At 40.0% G+C, this 19,583-nt stretch overlaps 2 protein-coding genes across 11 annotated transcripts in view; one reads left to right on the top strand and one right to left on the bottom strand.

Moving 5' to 3' along the window:
* Positions 1 to 3,600: 3,600 nt before the first annotated feature.
* Positions 3,601 to 4,000, bottom strand: LOC132343467 (ATP synthase subunit epsilon, mitochondrial). Its single transcript, XM_059879955.1, has one exon. It carries the CDS (start codon positions 3,924 to 3,926, stop codon positions 3,771 to 3,773), a length of 156 nt encoding a protein of 51 aa, XP_059735938.1. The 5' UTR covers positions 3,927 to 4,000; the 3' UTR covers positions 3,601 to 3,770.
* Positions 4,001 to 9,276: 5,276 nt separating this feature from the next.
* The window catches only part of SLC25A26 (solute carrier family 25 member 26), a 146,780-nt gene continuing 136,473 nt past the window's right edge, over positions 9,277 to 19,583 (top strand). For 8 of the 10 annotated variants that reach the window (XM_059879847.1, XM_005222683.5, XM_005222684.5 and 5 more), the window contains exons 1-3: positions 9,496 to 9,618; positions 14,838 to 14,994; positions 18,299 to 18,408. In XM_059879847.1, the coding sequence (XP_059735830.1) occupies positions 9,586 to 9,618; positions 14,838 to 14,994; positions 18,299 to 18,408 (300 nt within the window). In that variant the 5' untranslated portion in view covers positions 9,496 to 9,585. Of the gene's footprint in view, positions 9,619 to 14,837; positions 14,995 to 16,213; positions 16,246 to 18,298; positions 18,409 to 19,583 lie in introns of those variants that run through there. The other 2 variants (NM_001103297.1, XM_059879848.1) reach the window with 2 other exon arrangements.

Here is a 19,583-nt window from a genome sequence, read left to right as displayed (position 1 = left end):
TTGAGTGGACATAAGTTTTTGACTGATTTGAAATACACGAAATAAATACCATGGAACACAATTCGCAGATTATATGTTAAGACTACATTTGGATTTGTAAGAAACTGCCAAACTGTCCTTCAAAGTGTCAATGACTTCCTTTTGGGTTTTACTGTTTTCCTTTCAAAAACCAGGAGCCCAGACTTGATTTTAATACCTAAGTCACAGGTGTTGGCAGCGTAAATTAACTGAGAAAATTGATAGGGAAATCAGTCATCTACATAAGGCCTGGGATAAGATGGTTCTTTTTTTTTTTTTTCCTTTACTCTTGCATAGTTGTCCAGATGAACTGGAAATGGGGATATGGAATTGGGAGAAGGTCTTTATGATCTTTTCGGTCATTAAGTTTTGATTTATGAAGGCTTAAACCAAGTCGTTTTGCAGAAAGGAGAGGAAGAAGTCCTCTAAAGAATTAGGCAATGGTTTAGGCATCAGGGATAATTAAGAAATTGGACAAGAGGCAGGCTTCTTAGCCTAGCAGATTGTAAGAATCAAGGAACACCATGATAAAAAATGAAGTTGGGAAGATCAGATGTTTAGAAAGAAGAAAGTCTGTTATGGACACCAATGTGGTTAGCACTTGCTGATGGAATTAATTTGAAGACTAATAAAGTTCTTATTTGTGATTAGCCAGAAGATTGTGGTTTAATGGTGGACATTTTTGTTTTAAATTCCTAAAATGGGAAGATCATGGACCTCATTTCTGTATTCCCATTATTTCCTCTACTGCAGAGAGAAAGAAAAAAAAAGCTCAATTTGTCCTTGAATTTCAGTAGTGAGTGGCTGAGAAAAATCACCTGCTGTTGTCATCTGTGTCAGGGATCACACAGGTGACATAATTATCACTTGCCACTTGAACAGAGGAGAGCAATTACAGCAAAGGCACTTCCTTGTTGTATTTCAGTGTGACAGGCTTGCCAAATTGATGGGCAGTAGATGCACAAGGCACAAGGTTTTAGGATAATTTGTGGCTCAGCTGGTAAAGAATCCTCCTGCAATGCGGGAGACCTGGGTTTGATCCCTGGGTTGGGAAGATCCCCCGGAGAAGGGAAAGGCTACCCATTCCCAGTATTCTGGCCTGGAGCATTCCACGGACTGTATAGTCCATAGGGTCACAAAGGGTCGGACACGACTGAACAACTTTTTTTTCCGCACATCCAACGAAGTGGAGATCTTTGTCAGAGAATGTAAAAATTAGCTGAGCAAATTTCACCCTGATTATTTTAATGTGTGTTTTAGAAACATAGCTAGAACTTCTTCTTGGGTCAAATACTAAACAAAATCCAATAATGGGAGATAATTGATTCATGCTTGGTGAAATCTAGGCAGGTTTATATAAATTGGCCCATGGAAAAGGCAAAGAAATTAAGCAATATCATGTGAGTGGCTGTCGGCTGGAGGGTCAGAAACAATAAATGATGGTAACAATTTGCAGCAGTAATGTTTATTCATTAGAAATGGCCAGTCACGCCGGAAGAAAATAGAAATCATTTTTAATGTACCCAAAGATAACCAGTCGTCATACAGATTTTTTCTGTGCATTTGTAAATTATATTGATATATTGCCTGTAAGATTGTCCCCATTGATTGTCGCTGCCTTATAGTCTACCCTTGTATAATCCCCTCCCTTTGAGTGTAATTAGATTATAAAAGATTGTGGCTTCTGTCTCGGGTGCTCTCTCTCTGATGGAAGCCAGGGGCTATGTCGAAAGCTCCCATATGTAAAGCCCCCGTGGCAAGAAACTGAGGGAGGCCTCCAGTTGACAGACATTGAGGAATTGAGCCACTCACTCCAACATTCTTTGCAGGACTGAATCTTGGCAACAACCATATGAGTGAGTTTGGAAGAAGGTCTCCATTTGAGCCGTCAGATGGGGTTGCAGCCCTGGCTGACTGCAGCGTAATGGGAAACTCTGAGGCAGCCTGGCCTAGCTATGCCACTTCCGGATTTTAGACCCACAAAAACTCTTAGGTGGGACATGTTTCTAAGCTGCCAAGTTATTAGGGTAGTTTGTTATTGTAGCAATAGATAATTACTATGTAAATGTTTCAAAAAACTGGATTAGAGTGTCTTCTGTCAGTCAGAGTTCTAGCAGCAAACAGAAGGCACCCAACTGGGATTTTGAAGAGAAACTTGGGCAATGTTGGAAAATCAATAAGGTACAAAGAGGGAGCCAGTGCTTACAACAGTGGGAAGCCATCATGCTCCCTAGACCTGCAGGGGAAAGGGAGCCTGAGAGCGGAAGCTGTTCCATGGGAGGGATCCGGGTGGGCGCAGGGAGGGAGCACAGATGAATTACCCTGACCTCTTTCTCCAGCAATCTTCACATCTGTCCATGACTTTCATTGGCCAAACCATATTGGAAACTAGGGAGCAATTCCTAAGGGTCGGCTCTCTAGGACAGAAAATTAGAGAAGAGAAAATAGAGAGTGGATTTGCTGGGGCATAAAGAGAGAAACCAACATATGCAAGTGCTCTTGTGCAACGTTTCTAAAAAAATATTTTTATTTGTTTACTTATTTATTTGGCTACGTCAGGTCTTAGTTGTGGCACATGAACACCTAGCTGAGGCACGTGGAAATTAGTTAGTTCCCTGATCCCCTGGGATCGAACCTGAGTCCCCTGCATAGGGAGCTTCGAATCTTAGCCACTGGACCACCAGGTAGGTCCCTGTGCAACTGTTTTTATGTTTACCGTCCTTCTGTATCATTAAAGATTCTTCTACATCATGGCTTTAAACAGATACATATGGATACTATAACCACATTATCTCAATCATGCAATGATGAACATTTTTGGTTGTAGAAAAATTCTTCTTTTGCTCTGGATAACTGTGAAATGAGTATCCTTATAGTCATATTTCTATGGATTAAAAAAAATAGTTCCTTAGAGTACAATGGAATAAGTAGAAAAATTGAGGAATAGAAAACATTTTTTAGGGTTTTGATATCTTGCCATATCACTCACCAGAAAAGTTGCTTTGATGCTCCCTTTAGAAAAATCTTGGGGTTCCCTGGTGGCTCAGTGGTAAAAGGATCTTCCTGCAATGCAGGATATGTGGCAGGAGCTGAGGGTTTGATCCCTGTGTCTTGAATATCCCTGGTGAAGGAAATGGCAACCCACTCCAGGATTCTTGCCTGGAGAATCCCATGGACAGAGGAGCCTGGTGGGCTACAGTCTATGGGGTTGCAAAGAGTCAGACACAACTCAGCGACTAAACAAACACACACTCTAGAAAAGTCTTTGCCTATTTGATAAGTTTAAAAAATGTATTGTTTTAATTTTCATTTCAATGTTATTAAGGAATTTAAAATATTTTCACATGTTCATTAGCTACTTATTTTTCTTCCTTTGTGACTTTCTCCATTTCTTTCTATTGATATTGGTGTTTTTCTTTCTTTCTTTTTTTAATGTATATTTATTTGGCTGCTCTGGGTCTTAGTTGTGGCATATGGGATCTAGTTCCCTGACCAGAGATCCAACCCAGGCTCCCTGCATTGGGAGCTTGGGGTCTTAGCCATTGGACCACCAGGGAAGTCCCTTTTTATTTTATTTATTTATTTTTTTTTTAGAGTGAACTGTACTTTAATTCACTGGCATTGTCAATCTATGAACAAGACAGGTATTATTTTGTTTTTTTTCCATGAAGGGAGATGGTTTCCAATCTGCTATAATATGTGCCCACAGCTTCACCTTGAACATGCAGCATTCAGGCTGTACTCAGGGTAGATTATTCCTTTTTCACTTTCACAATTTTTATGGTGCTGCCAGAAGTCTTCATGGCGTTTGCTTTGAATTCAGTCTTCAGTGCATCTCTGACTGCTTTTGCACAGATCTGGGAGTATCGGATGTAGCTGAGTCCAGCCTGTCGCCAGTACGCCACCATGATGTCGCGAGAGGGGGCGCGTCGGGCCGAATCGCGAAGACCTGTCAATGTCGGCTCGGCGCGCGGCCCGGCTCGGGAAGTCCCTTTTTAATTTACAGGAGCTATTTAGTATTAAGAATTCATTCTTGTCATATGTGTTGCAAATATTTTTTCCTAGTTAAAAAAACTCATGCATAAACCTGTTTATTTACCTTAAGAATATTAAAATATTTACCTTTTCCTTCTAGTAGTTTAATAGTCAAATTATGTCAAGTGAGAATTTTAAACCCATTTGGAACTGGTTTTGGAGGTAAATTATGAGACAGGGATGAAACATAATTTTCATCTAAAGGGTTATCTAACTGTCTCAAATTGCCAGCATCCGCTGGATCATGGAAAAAGCAAGAGAGTTCCAGAAAAACATTTACTTCTGCTTTATTGACTATGACAAAGCCTTTGACTGTGTGGATCACAATAAACTGTGGACAATTCTGAAAAAGATGGGAATACCAGGCCACCTGATCTGCCTCTTGAGAAATCTGTATGCAGGTCAGGAAGCAACAGTTAGAACTGGACATGGAACAACAGACTGGTTCCAAATAGGAAAAGGAGTTTGTCAAGGCTGTGTATTGTCACCCTGCTTATTTAACTTATATGCAGAGTACCTCATGAGAAACGCTGGGCTGGAAGAAGAACAAGCTGGAATCAAGATTGCCGGGAGAAATATCAATAACCTCAGATGTGCAGATGACACCACCCTTATGGCAGAAAGTGAAGAGGAACTAAAAAGCTTCTTGATGAAAGTGAAAGAGGAGAGTGAAAAAGTGGGCTTAAAGCTCAACATTCAGAAAATGAAGATCATGGCATCTGGTCCCATCACTTCATGGGAAATAGATGGGGAAACAGTGGAAACAGTGTCAGACTTTATATTTTTGGGCTCCAAAATCACTGCAGATGGTGATTGCAGCCATGAAATTAAAAGACGCTTACTCCTTGGAAGGAAAGTTATGACCAACCTAGATAGCATATTCAAAAGCAGAGACATTTCTTTGCCAACAAAGGTCCGTCTAGTCAAGGCTATGGTTTTTCCTGTGGTCATGTATGGATGTGAGAGTTAGACTGTGAAGAAGGCTGAACGCCGAAGAATTGATGCTTTTGAACTGTGGTGTTGGAGAAGACTGTTGAGAGTCCCTTGGACTGCAAGGAGATCCAACCAGTCCATTCTGAAGGAGATCAGCCTCAGGATTTCTTTGGAAGGAATGATGCTAAAGCTGAAACTCCAGTATTTTGGCCACCTGATGCGAAGAGTTGACTCACTGGAAAAGACTCTGCTGCTGGGAGGGATTGGGGGCAGGAGGAGAAGCAGGTGACAGAGGATGAGATGGCTGGATGGCATCACTGACTCGATGGACGTGAGTATGGGTGAACTCTGGGAGTTGGTGATGGACACGGAGGCCTGGCGTGCTGCGATTCATGGGGTCGCAAAGAGTCGGACACGACTGAGCGACTGAACTGAACTGTCTCAAAGCCATTTATTGAAAGGACAGCCTTGTTTTTTTTTTCCTTACTCATATGAAATGAAAACACAAACCTGCATGGAAAGCATAACCTTGTTGTTATTACTTAAAAGAAGACTGTCCTTTTTTTTCTTTAAACTTTTAATTTTGTATTGGGGTATAGCCAATCAACAATGTTGTGACAGTTTTAGGTGAACATGGAAGGGACTCAGCCATATATATACATGGATCTATTCTCCCCCAAACTCCCCTCCCATCCAGGCTGCCACATAACATTGAGCAGAGTTCTACGAGCTAAAGAGGTGTAGGTCCCTGTTGGTTATCCATTTTAAATTTAGCAGTGTGTACATGTCCATCCCAAACCGCATAACTATTCCTTCCCCGCATCCTTCCTCTGGGAAGCCTTAAGTTCATTCTCTAAGCCTGTGAGTATCTTTCTGTTTTATAATTTCATTTTTATAATTTCTTTTCAGATTCTACATATAAGGGATGTCATATGAGATTTCTCCTTCTCTTTCTGACTTACTTCACTCAAAAAGAAGACTGTCGTTTAAAACAGAATTTTTACATTTTGTATTTTCTTTGCATATGGGTTAAGATATGTGAATATTTGTATTGAAAATGATTCTATTGTTTTATCTTTCAATAAAGATCAGTAACAGGAACTTAGAACTTGGGTCTAGTTCTGGTTAAAGATTATGTCCTTTATTTCCCCTAATGTGGATATAAGTTTTTTTTACTTGGCTGCATCGCTCTTAGTCGTGGCATGTGGAATCTACTTCCTTGACCAGGGATCGAACCTGGGCCCCCTGCATTGGGAGCATGGAATCTTAAGCACTGGACAACCAGGGAAGTCCCCTAATTTGTTTTCTGATATATTGTTTTTGATGTCTTCCTTATTTTTATAAATACTTTCAATATTTCAGAACTTGTTTAAACGTAAACTTGGCTTACAGAGGTAGATTTAATGGAAGAAAACAATATTATTAGTATAATTTCACATGTTTCTGCAAACCAGTAGTTATTGCATTTCCCATTTTTTTTTGAAATAGAAGATTTGAGTATATACTCTCCTTGCAATGTGGTGACAATGACAATGCATTGTAATTTTCCATTTAAAAGGCATGCACAACTGGTAATGGATCTTCTGGTAAGCATTTCACAGAACAGGGGCCCCAGGTCATGTTTGTTTTATCTGTATTTCCTAAAGGCTTTCCAGTGGCATCATGAAATACCTGATGGAGCTTTTACCTCTGTACAATAGAATGTAACATTTCTGTCTTGCTCTCTCTTAGGTTACTCACCAGCTGAGGACACTCAAGCAATCCTGGAGAGAGGTCTATGAGGTGAGGGACTGAGACCACCTGCCAAAAGCTGGCACTACTTTGGTAGCCATGGAAAGATGCCATTTTGGAGGTGGATCCTCCAGTCCTCACCAACTCTTCAGATATAGCCCTAGCCAATACCTTGACTGCAGTCTTATCAGAGAGACCCTGAGTCTGAACTGAGACAGGCTTGTTGCTGAAATTCAGCCTCTGTCCACTGGTGCTGAATTAAATCTCAGAGACAGAGCTTTGGGTGAAATAGTTATTGCTTTGCCAGGCAAAGGGGCAACAGCAGAATAATGCCCTTAAGACTGTGAGTCCCACTCTGGAGTGGGTAGCGAGGAGCCTTATCATGTTTAAGGAATAGGGCGTGATCAGCTTGTGGACATTCTTCTGATTGATTGGTAGTGAGGTAATTAGGAGTCAGTATCTAACCTGTGGTTCTAATTGGTCTGAGGTTACATGTTTGTGCGCAGCACACAGTTAACTTCTTCCACCTGGTGGGGGTTTCAGTATCTGCAAAACAACACAGTTAACCCCCACCTGGTGGGGGTTTCAGTATCTGCAAAACAACTCAAAGAACATGACTTAGGATATTATCTATAGTCCTTGAGGAAGAACTAAAGGTCCTTTCTTGACTGTTTAATGGCCAAAGTATTATTATCTTGTCTTGCTTGACCGTTTTCCTTTCTTTCTGCATTTTGTCACTTCTCTGATTAAATGTATTCTTTGAAAAGTTTTTGTACAGACAGAAGGCAGATGGACAAAACGGGTGGGGGGCTCTATCTTGGGAAGGCCTCGCAGGGTCCTGCTCAGTTACTGGCTGGGACCTGGGACTTGGGACTCTTTGCAGCAGTGCTTGCACCTTTACAAACATCTCATCAAGCAGTAAATAAATTATAAGGGACTAAAAATAACTGATGCATGCACTAGTTATGCATGCACGGCCAGGGCAAATTATGAACAAGATAAAAAAGACCAAACACCCAACTATCACATCTGAGGAGTTGGGAACAAAAGCAGGGTACTGCACATGGTCTTTGCAGACAACAACTCCAAGGAGGTGCGCAAAGCACCCAAAGCATCCCTCCAGCCCAACCCTGGGATCTGCCCCCACCCTCACTCCAAGGACCAGCTCTCCTCCCCGCTCCCCTCTCCACTGTCTGTGAGGGAGCAAGCAAAGGCACCTGTTACTTGTTTTCACTCCTTTGTGCTACAGCATGAGTCCAAGTAAAGGCTTAACTGAATTTATTGTCTGGCCTCTTTTCAATTTTCAGTAACAAAACTGCTCAGGTAAGCCACGCTCAAATTCCTGGATGTTCAGAATTTGAAACGCTAAGGGTATTCTGCTAATCATTTCTAGATCATTTCTACTGGACGAGAATAAAGACTGTAGCAGTGGTATGAAAGACACAGTGAAGAAAGGCAGATAGAGCCTGCTAAGGCTGTAGCACAGGGTTTGAGGAAAGATGATGAAGGCATATTCAGTCAAATTTCAAGCCTGGGTGGCCTGTGTTCTCTGTAGGTTTGGGCCAGCTTCTGTACCAGTTGCAGAACCGGGATTCTGTAATGGTGCTCACCTTACAAAGCAGCTGTATCAGAGCACCTTATCTGAGATGTTGTTGGTCCTTAATAGAAGAAAACTTAGAAGGTATTTATTTAAAAAATGTAAAGTCACTGTCTGCTCCAAGAAGCTTATATTATGTACTTAAAGTGGTCTTTGAGGTGTGCAACTGGTACCACAGCTAACAAGATGAGCAAATGAATAACTGAACACGTGAATAATATTAAGTGCAAAAACTGTCCGTAAGGAGAAGTAGGGGCTTCCCTGGTGGCTCAGTGGTAAAGAATCTGCCTGCCAACACAGGAGACCCCGGTTCAATCCCTGAATCCGGAGAATCCCCTGGAGGAAGAAATGGCAACCAACTCCATTATTTTTCCCTAGAAATCCCCATGGACAGAGGAGCCTGGCAGAATACATTCCCTAAGGTCGAAAAGGGTCCAATCCAACTTAGAAACTGAACAACAATACGAAGTAGAGGATGCTAATTTTTAACTCAAAGAAGGAATTAAAAAAAAAATCATTTATTTTTAATGGCACATGGCACTTGGTTGCTGCACCTGGGCTTTCTTTAGTTGCGGCCTGTGGGATCAATAGTTGTGGCTCACAGGCTTAGTTGCCCTGATGGCACGTGGGATCTTAGTTCCCTGACCAGGGATAGAACCCGTGTCTCCTAAATTGGCAAGCTGATTTTTAACCACTGGACCACCAGGGAAATCCCAAGAAGGAAACTTTTGAAGTGCTTTTCTATAGTTAATAATTTTCTAATGATGAGTCTGTTTTATGGAAACGTCAGACAAAATTTCTACAGATGAAGCCAAACGATAAAGCAAAAAGAAATAACATTGGAAGCCACAGGCCTCCCCAGAAACTAGTCCGGCAGCTCCATGGCCACGCCTTCCACTTATAGCCACGCCTCCTTTAGGTTAACGCTTGGGCTTCACCCTACGCTCAAGGGGGTGGGGCTTGCTGCGCCATGTTCTCAATCTAGGCTCATTTGCTCGCGAGAGTTCCTCCATCCAGCCTACTGAGAAGCCGTCGGACTTGGAGGCAGAGAAGAGTCGCGAGACTTGACAAGATCACTCTTTCCAGACTCCGCCCCTCCATCCCGGCACTCCTGGCGCAGCTTCCCCGTTTGCACGTGTAATTGTTGTGGTTCAACCTCACATGGCCGCGGAAGTGCCGGCGGCTTCCAAGATGGCGGCGCCCAGTGTCAGGCGTCCGTGACTCGCCTCTGGTCAGCCTTGAATTATAACCCTGATCAAGTCCATGGGGCCATGGACCGGCCTGGGTTCACAGCCTCGCTGGTGGTGAGTACAGGACTTTAGGAGTGCCGGAGTCCTGCACCGGAACCCCGGTGTCTTCTCTTAGCACCTCCTTCCGGTTTTGCGCGGTGAATCGTCCCTAGGTCACCTGTCACCAGGTCTGGGAGGAAGCGCAGAGCTTCTGGGCCGCGGCGGGGCTTGTGTCAAGTCCCTAAGTTTGCTACCTGTATGCCAGAGAGGGACAGGAGTGGGTTAGCGGTGGGGTACTTGACTCGTCCTCCGCACCGCGGTTTATCTAAAGGAAAAAGAAAAGCTTTAATTATATACTGTAACCATAGTTGGGAGAACTTAGCAGTTAATGAAATATTCACAAGGACTCTCAAGTGGCCTCCAGACCTGTTGGCCAAGACTGTAGTTTCGTTTTACTGTATCTTTTTTATTTTCGGAAAATGATGTATCCGTTCATTCAATACATAATTAATCGGCTATTCTGCGTCTGAATATTTTTCTAGGATTTAGGTATGTACTGATGAGCCCAAATAGCCGCGCTGTGCAGCCAGTGGTGTATAATAGGAAAGAAGAATCAACGTGTTTTAAAAAAACAACCCCCCCCCAAAAGTCCTTCAATAAATATTTTGAAAACAGGTCCAGTAGGGGTTACTAGATACAGTGGTGAACCAGACAGATTGTCTGTTTTTTCATTGTGGGAGAGTGGGCAGAGGCAGAAAACAGACAAATATCTTTACGAAAGCTTTCCTGAGAAATGGAGACTCAGAGGGCTTTCTTCATTCAATTATCAAATGTTTTCTGCAGGTGTGGGAGATAACATGGTGAACAAGATAGACCTGGTCTGGTGGTGGAGGCTGAAGAGGGAAATGATTGTTAGTCTGAATGACGTGAGGGTTACTTTCAGCGTGCTATGGAGAGATGTGGAAGGGGGATCTTACTCAGACGTGTGGAACGTTGGTTTTAAATCCAGATTTGTGGAGATCTGTGGAAGCTAGGTTTTAGAGATGCAGAGAGAGGCATTACCACTCTTGAAGGCGTTTCCCTGTACAGCTGGTGAGATAGCAGTAGTACTTGTGAGAGCATTGCTCTGTGGGGAAGTAGGGTAAGCTTTTTAGGTACAGCATCTGGTTTAATTCTGACAAACAATTGAAGTCTTATCCTAGTTCTCCCAGTGAGGGAACTGAGGAGTGGTATGTTAGATTATTTGTCCGAAGTCACACAAGTGAGATACATTTCATGTGTATTAGTGTCTGAGCTCAGATTCCAGGCAGTGTAACATGGGATTTCGTGCTCCTTATTGCTCTTTAAGACTGTCTCTTAAGTCAACAACAGTAGCAGTTGCTGAAAGCAGGTGTCAGTTAAGGAAAGAAACATGGTTTTAAAATTTGTTTAGGATTTATTAAATAATGGTACATATGCATACTTTTTAAAGTGTAGTTAAAGAGAGTAGAATTAGGATGGATTGGTAGAAGTTTCAAGGAAAGTTTTCCTCCAGCTGAATTCATTTCATGTGCAGTTTCTCTGCCATATATTCTGCCTACTGGTACTGTGATTGCCCTTGGAGATTTGATGGCAAACAAACCAAAGCATTAACCATAAGGTGCTGTGAAAGAAATGAATTGAGGTATTACTGAGAGAGAATCATCTTGGAGAACTAAGATCCTGCATGCTGCATGGCCTCAAAAAATAAAACTCAATGACAATGACCACCCCCCCCCCCAACATGGTTAGTAACCTTTTGTTATAGTCATTAATTCATGTATTCTTCTAATAGTTATTAAGTGCCTACTATGGCCTACTGTGTACTGGTGCTGGGAACATATTGGTGAAAAAAACAGGTATGGATCTTACAGTCTCGTGGGACACACACAAACTTTGAAGAAATGGTCAGATGCTCAACTATAAAATTAAAATTCTAATCAGTGTAGAACAAGAGGGTCTAAACGCAGACTTGGGGGATTAGAGAGCATCATGTACACAGTCCTGGAAACGGGCGAGATCAGATGACTCAGGAAAAAGGTCAAGGTGGCCAGAAGGTACCTAGCAAAGCGTTAATGATGGAGTTGGGGGTGGAGAAGTGGCGGGGGGTTGGGGGGCGAACTTCTAGAGGCTTTCAGGTTGTACTGTGATTCTGTTTTTCATCCTAAGGGCTTTTGGAAACTTTAAAGAGCGCGGAAATCTGTTTTACAAAGACAAAGCTGCCATTAGTGTAGAGGTCAAGAAGCGCTGTAGGGAGAGTGGGTGGAGGATGTGGAAGAAGGCAGATCTCATGGGAAGCCACAGCTTTGCGTTGAGGAGGTTAAAGTCACTGGTGGCCACTTCACCTGTGGAGAAAACAGAGAATGTCGGGGAGGGATGTTCTCTGGAGAAGCCATGTTAATGTTTTTCGTGTTCTTAGTTGTGGTCTAGGCTGGGGGCCTGTGATCATTTTGCTTAGTTAAATTAGGCAGGTGGTTTAGTTTTTGTCCTGTAGTTGAGTAGCTGTGATTTTGTTTTTCCTGTTTTTGCCAGCTTTCTTTGGAGAAATAAAGGTTTCATAGCATGTAATCTTAACGTTCTTCAACTCCCGGAGGAATTTCAAAGCACTGATTAGATTCTTGCTGTCTGTAACACTTTTAAGGTTGTGGCATATATGTTATCTATTGTATATGGTTTCATGATCTCAATAAATTGTTATGGTGAGGTAAAGCTTGCTGGTTATCTGTGTTACGTTCTTTTTGGGTTTTGTCTAGTACTTAGGATTTTCTCTGTAATCTACCGTAAATGTTGAAACGAATCCTTTGGTAACCTTTTTGATACGTGATCATAAATAAAACAATTTCTCAGGCTGAAGAAAAAAAATAAATTGGTAGTGTTCCTTAAGATTTAATTGCTGCTGACTTGATGTAAAATTATAAGCATTCCTTAAGGTTTAAGGTTTTAAAAAAAAATCTTAAACATGTTGTTGTGTGTCTACATTTATATGTATTCTTATTCCTGTTAGCTGTATTTTTTCCAGTCTCATGAATTTACATGATACTTGAGTTATAGAAGTTTGAAATTCATAGAAGTTAGTAGCTCTTGATTCATGATTTGCTAGATAAGTAGATTGAATCTGATCGTTTACTCTCAGTATACAAGAATTCTGATGAAAGAATGGCTGGAGAATCAATGCATGCAAAGTAGCCAAATTGATTAAAAAGTAATTAACTTACTGATTAAAATTTAGCAGTAGATAGTAAGCATCTTTGTGAACCCCTTCCTAAGATTAAAGAGAAAATTAGAATGAAGTGCAGCATATTTTTTAAAGAAATCAGTCATATCAGACATTCTCACAAGAATTTTAGTTTTCCTTGTGTTTTGAGAAAATGAAGAGTCAGGCAAAATATTTTATTACATACTGAATTTATAAAATCCTTAAAGAATAAGTGAGAAGAGTGTTGAAAAAGTTGGCTTTTAATTTTTATTTTTTTAACTTTCCTAATTGTGACCTTTGCCCTGTGGCTTAGCTGATTTCCACATTGTCTTTTTTTTATTCCTACTCCCACTTGATACTCTACTGGCACATCTCTGTGTTCTTTTCATGACAACTTGTTAGGTCATTTGCAGAGTGACCTGCATGGTTCTGTCATGCCTTTCAAGGTAGTGTACACTAATTTTTAATAATTGACCTATGCTAGCTCATTGAAAAACGGAGATTATTTCGTTTCTCATCCGAGTAATTTCATTTTTCCAGTGAACTCTTGCAGTGGTTTTATCATGCATGCCAAGTAGAGCAGAAAGTGTTTGCTAGGTACTAACCCTTATACCACCTGAGCACTTTGTAATCCCAAAGGATGGAAACAACAGATGATTTTGAACTCTGCCTGTATGTTTGAATAGTATTGATTCCTCTTTTTGTGTGTCATGGAATATATAATTTTTAATGTCTACTTTTACTTTTTGAATAGGTAATATATTCACATAGTTCAAAGTCTAAAAGATAGGAAAGTTAGCAATTCAGTTTAAAAATTACTGAGTAGGAACCATATTGCCGCTTTATAATTCTTCCATTTACTTGCTATAAAGTGGTGTTGATTCATGTCTGTAAATGGGTACCTCCAGACCTTGTGTATTGACCTTTCTCTTCTGCTGTCTCTGAGTTTCTGTTTCTCGGAGTTTCTTTTTGCTTTGACTAAGCTGTAACCAGTTTTTAAAATGTTCTCCTCTGCCAATGCTTTACTGTAATCACAAGGGGCAGGCTTGGTTTTCAGTCAGATTTTAAAGTGCACGTTCTAAAGCAACGTGGTGTCTCTTGGGAGATGATGCGTTTGGGTCAGGTTTAATGCCCTCCAGGAATTTAGCTCTATTTTTTCATTTATTCCCTTAAATTAAAATTTATCAAGGAATTTTCCAATATACAAAAAGTAGAGAAAATATCAAGAATCCTCAGATATGTGATTCTTAAAAGGTGGATCTAGATTCAAAGGCAACATTACCAATTTAGAATGGAAATTTCAAAACAATTTATTTCTTAAAATGCAGATCCACTACTCAGTTAAAAAGGCCAAAAATAAAACATTTGGTATAATTTGGAAAGAATACTGAGATAAATTGTCAAATGTAAAAAACACAGTGCTGCAAACCACCTTTTACTTAAAAAGTAAAATAAAATACATATTCATATTTTAAAAAATTTGCCATTTACTTGTTTATTTTTAATTTGTGTATTTTTTTGGCTGCACAGCATGTGGTATCTTAGTTCCCCCCCCAGGGGTGGAACTTGTGCCCCCTGCAGTGGAAGCACCCAGTCCTGACCACTAGATGTCCAGGGAGGTTCCTCAGATTCATATTTGCTCGTGTGTGTTACCTGAAGTAACTTAGGACGTATACAATAAGAAACCAGTAAGAGTGATTCCCTCAGTTTTTCAGGATAAGGAAGGAGACTTTGAACTCTCTACTTTTCTGAGGTTTGTTTGTTTCACTTTTTTGAACCCTATGAAATCATTAATTTAAAATTAATTTTAAAATTGTTAAAGAAATCATTAAACATTTGTTTAAAACTGAATATATAATATAAAATTCACAGTTGGAAACTATAGCACAATAATGGTTATTTTCACAGGACAAATCTGTAAATTCAGGTAGGAGGTCTTTTGACTATACCAAAGTAGTCTGGTGAAGTTTAAAACCATGTTTGAAAGAAATATGCTTTAAAAACTACCTTCTTATCCCCATCCGTCAAATGGAAGCTTACTATTTTTTTGTAAATTTCCTTTTTTTTTTTTTTTTTTAAGGCTGGCGGAGTAGCAGGTGTCTCTGTTGACTTGATATTATTTCCTCTGGATACCATTAAAACCAGGCTACAGAGCCCCCAAGGATTTTATAAGGCCGGTGGTTTTTATGGAGTATACGCTGGAGTTCCTTCTACTGCTATTGGATCCTTTCCTAATGGTAACAATTATATTGATATTTTCATTGCTTTATATAAAGCCAAGCTAATGGGATTTATTTTCAGAATAATATGTGGTCCAACCCTAGATAGAATTCCTTATGTTTAATATAGTTGATACTTGGAATTTGTTTTCTATTCATTAATCCATTATTTTTGACTCAACTAGTGCTATAGATGCCATCATAAACAACAACAAAAAACCAAAACCACGAGCAGTCTTTTGAAAGTGGTTTTCATGGTAGAACTCCTAGTTAGACTCCTCTGGCGTTGATTGTGATGCCTTAGAGCAGTTGTTCTCAACCTTGCCTGAATGTTGAAATCTCTTGGGGAGTTTTACAAACTACTGATGCCTGTGTCTCTCTGCCAAGTTTAACTGGTCTTGGCTTTGCCTGGGTATCAGGAGTGTTAGTAGCTTCCCAGGTGATTCAGATGTGAAGCTAAGCTCAGCAACCTCTGCCTTGGGGAGTCTCGTGGAGCGGGTGAACCTGTTTTATTTAATCCACCTGTTGGTATACTCTTTTTAATTCAGATACTTATGTTGATAATTGTTTACTGATGCTTTGATTGGCACTCAAACTGAGCAAACAGAAAACCACTGCCACCAAACAGACACTCACAAAACCACTGGTCCGTTAAAAATAAAAATTATTTTTTTGATTTATTTTTAATTGAAGGATAATTGCTTTACAATATTGTGTTGATTTCTACCAAACATGACAGAAGATTCTTCAATTCTAAGGCTTGATTTCTTTTTCGCAGTGTATTTCATTAGAAATTCTTTCTTGTTAACCTGACATTGAAATGTCCATCTGTAAAAAGCACAGTATTCACATAAAGATTTGTAGTGCAAATCTTTTTGGTCCTTTAGTTTATCCCTTCTTCACTTTCCCTGAGCCATCCTTAGAACAGCCAACTGTTTTTAGGTTATTCTTGAATTCTTTTCCCTGGAGAAGGGAAAGGCTACCCACTCAAGTATTCTGCCCTGACGAATTCCATGGACTATATAGTCCATGGGGTTGCAAAGAGTTGGACATGACTGAGCGACTTTCACTCACTTTGAATTCTTTTATGCCTAAATTTTCAGTAATCCATTATAGCAAGTCACCATTTAGCACGCACTCCTTGCCAAATATACTGTTAGTGGGAGATGGGCCTTGGTTCCTATATTTGCCTGTGTTTCAGTCACCTGATCACCTAATGAGTTTTTTTTTTTTAAAGAAAGTACTGCTGCCTGTGACCCACTCTCAGAGGTATGGAATTTAGTTGGTCTGAGGTATGGCCTGGGCTTTGGATTTTTAAAAAAATATATATCCCCTGGTAATTTTAATATGCAGACAGGTTTGGGAACCTCTGAACTAGGGAATTGCAAAGAAATATCAATATGTTACTAAGTACCTATCTTTTCGGTACTCCTCCTTACCTTGTCTCCTTAACTGTTGTAAATAATTTTTCTCTCTTGCATATTGTGTAGGGATTGTTGATTGATGAAGTATTAGTGATGGTCTTCAGGGCACATGGGCCTCCCTTAAGCTCACAGGACTGGTTTTGATACTTGTGAGCAGGAGTTTATATAGAGAATGTGGTTTTGAATTTTTGTATGTTTGAGAAAGTGGATGTTCTTGGACTGCTTTACTTTGCCCTCCACAGAACATCATTGAATAGGAGAGGCTGGGTAAAAAGTCAGAGAGCCACCATTCCAGAAATGGCTGTTTTTCTGCAAATTTTTAGTGAATTGAAACCCTTTATGAGGCACTTTAAACATTTTTTGCTATTGGTTCAAGTTCTCTTCAGAACACAATACATCATTTTAACATACAGCGGTTGTAGGTTTTTTTGAGGACGTATTGTGCAGCGAGTGGAAGGGGCTGAGGGCTGCGAGAGGAGAAGAACTGTAGGCAAGATCCATACGTAGTACATGTTTAGAAGGGAATGCAGAAGGAATGTAAAGGAACCACAGTTTTTTTGCTTTGTTTTCACTCGGCGGGGTTGGGGGTGGGTGGTGCAATGTCCAGGAGGTGGAACTTAGAGCTGAATTCAATTGGTGATATTCTAGCCCAGTGGTCCCCAACCTTTTTGGCACCAGGGACTGGTTTTGTGGAAGACCGATTTTACCACAGACAGGGGTGTCTGTGTGGGGGATGGTTTGGGGATGATTCAAACATATTCCATTTATTGTGCACTTTATTTCTCATAGTATTACATCATCTCCACCTCAGATCATCAGGTGTTAGATCCCGGAGACTGGGCACCCCTGTTCCAGCCCATTTAACGAGTGGGCCAAAACAGGATCAGCCTAAGTAAGAATCGCAGGTGGGAATTAGGTCCTGCGTTAACTAAATACAGCTGCCCGCTTGGGCCTTACTCATCCAGGTACAGCGTGCCGCCTCTTCTGGCCTGCTGTTTGTTACCTGCTGAGGAGTGTTTGTTACAAGCTTACTGACTAAGGGTAGAGAACTGCTTTTCACTCTCAAGCTCTTTTCCTGAGTATTTCAGACTTTGCTGTGACATGTTCAAATGACCTTTGAAAGATGATTTTGCCATGTATTTATGTTTCATGCCAAATCTTTTATGTAACTGATAAACATCTTTGATTAACAGTGCATGGGAAGTCTAAAAGTGTTCCTGTGCTGCTAAGGTTAGTTCATATGATGGGGTAGCTTTTTAGAGATTTTGATTTTCAGTTTTAGTTAAATAGTTGATTGTTTTCTTGAAGTAAAGGTGAATTGAGGTAGTACAAAGTAGCCATGGTTATTTTTGAGTATCTAGCAATAAAGCATAATGGAATAGGTGTTTTATTGAGATACATGTTTGCAGTTTTAACGTATCTGTAAATTAGTGTAGTTGATTATTTTATGATCATATGTAAAGATATTTTGTGTCACAGATATTCATATCCTTTTCTAAAACTCTTATTAAAAAGTGTTAAGTGACTTGTCAGTACAAATTGGTAAATGCCAGGTTAGCTGTTAGGGTTCCTCATGGCAGCAGGGTCATGTCTTCTGCATTTTTGTAAGTCCAAGGTCAAGCGTGTAACATGGGCTCAGTGAAATCCGTAAGAGTAATGGGATGGCAGGGGAAGAGTACATATTATTATATCGTTATTATTTTTACTTATGTTTGAAATATTTAAAAATATAAACAAACAACATATTTATAAATATTTATATTTATTTATATTATATTTAATATTTATTATCTTCATTGTCTCATACGTTACTGTGTTGTAATTTTTTTTGAGAAACATATTCACAGTTTGCACAGATATTTAAGCTTTGTGAGAGACTGGTTTGTTTTAAATTTCAGCTGCTGCCTTTTTTGTCACCTATGAATATGTGAAATGGATTTTGCACACTGATTCTTCTTCATATTTGATGCCTGTGACACATATGTTGGCTGCCTCGGTTGGAGAAGTGGTAAGTAATAAATTATGTGTATAACATACTTCAGAAATGCAAAGCATGAATTATCTTCAGTATATATATTACTTCATTTCATTTTCAAAAGACACTTTTTTAAATTATGAAAGTCTTAAATCCCAATAAATGTAAATGAATTAAACATGATAGCTGAAAGATAGTCTAGATAGTATGAAAGAAGAATCCAGATATGTGTTATTTACAAGAGACATACCTCAAACCTAATTATACAGAAAGAATAAAATTAAAGAAATAGAAGAAAATATCCATGTAAATTGTGGCTTTTTGTTGTCAGCATAATTGAGCAAGAACTGTTTCCTAGAACTCCCTTTCCAGGAGGGTTCTATGTTAGCTTGGCTACAAGAGAAATCCGTGGAACATTTTGAAGGCGAAAGTGACGCAGCATTTGTGTTCATGCTCAGAAGGTTGGTGTGGGGTCAGACACAGTTGCAGTTCATACACCTCATCAATGATCTTTTGGCTTCAGGAAGCAAGCCAGGCCTCCAGCTGCTCCACCTCCCACAGGATCATCTTCTTCAGCTTCTCTACGTTTTGAGTCAGATGTGTGGGCTCTGGTGAAGGATGCTGCTTGGTCCTGCAGGACACCCACAGCATTAAGATGGGTGGTGGAAAATGTGAAATGCAGTTTGTCCTTGCTTGTCTCCATTTCACACCCATCTCTCCTTCCTGATTGCCTGTCTTCTAAATTTCTGTGCCAACTCTCCATGCAGAGGCAACAGTTCTATATGAACTGCCTAGTTAGCTCCCACAATTACTGTTCGTATCCCTGTGATAACTCCTTATTCTTACCTTTCTTGGTGATTCTACTCCTCTGGTCAGCCCTCACTGATTCAGAAAGGCTACTTGAGAGTGGATAGTAATGTTAATATTAGCCCCCTTCCCCAGAAAAAGACTTAAATGAAAAAGAAACTGTTGTATACTGATACAAGGAACAATTCTCTTGGGAAATGTAATAAACCTGAACTTGGGCTAAATAGCATAGTCTCAAAATATAAAGCAAAAAATTGCCAGAATTATAATGAAAAATCAGTACAATAATTATCTTCATTGGTGATGGTCACATCTACTTTATAAAAGTCCTAGGACCAGGCAGGCATAACTTGTTAAGACCATAGAAGATTTGAACACAGTGACAGGAATGGTCTAATGGG

The sequence above is a fragment of the Bos taurus genome, chromosome 22 (genome assembly GCF_002263795.3).
Source record: "Bos taurus isolate L1 Dominette 01449 registration number 42190680 breed Hereford chromosome 22, ARS-UCD2.0, whole genome shotgun sequence".
NCBI classification, from domain to species: domain Eukaryota; kingdom Metazoa; phylum Chordata; class Mammalia; order Artiodactyla; family Bovidae; genus Bos; species Bos taurus.
Note: the sequence above shows the minus strand (reverse complement) of the source record. Positions and strands in the feature narration are given on the sequence as shown.

What these genes read in the sequence shown, in the direction of transcription:
- LOC132343467 (XM_059879955.1), bottom strand. Translation starts at nt 3,926, where the DNA reads ATGGTGGCGTACTGGCGACAGGCTGGACTCAGCTACATCCGATACTCC.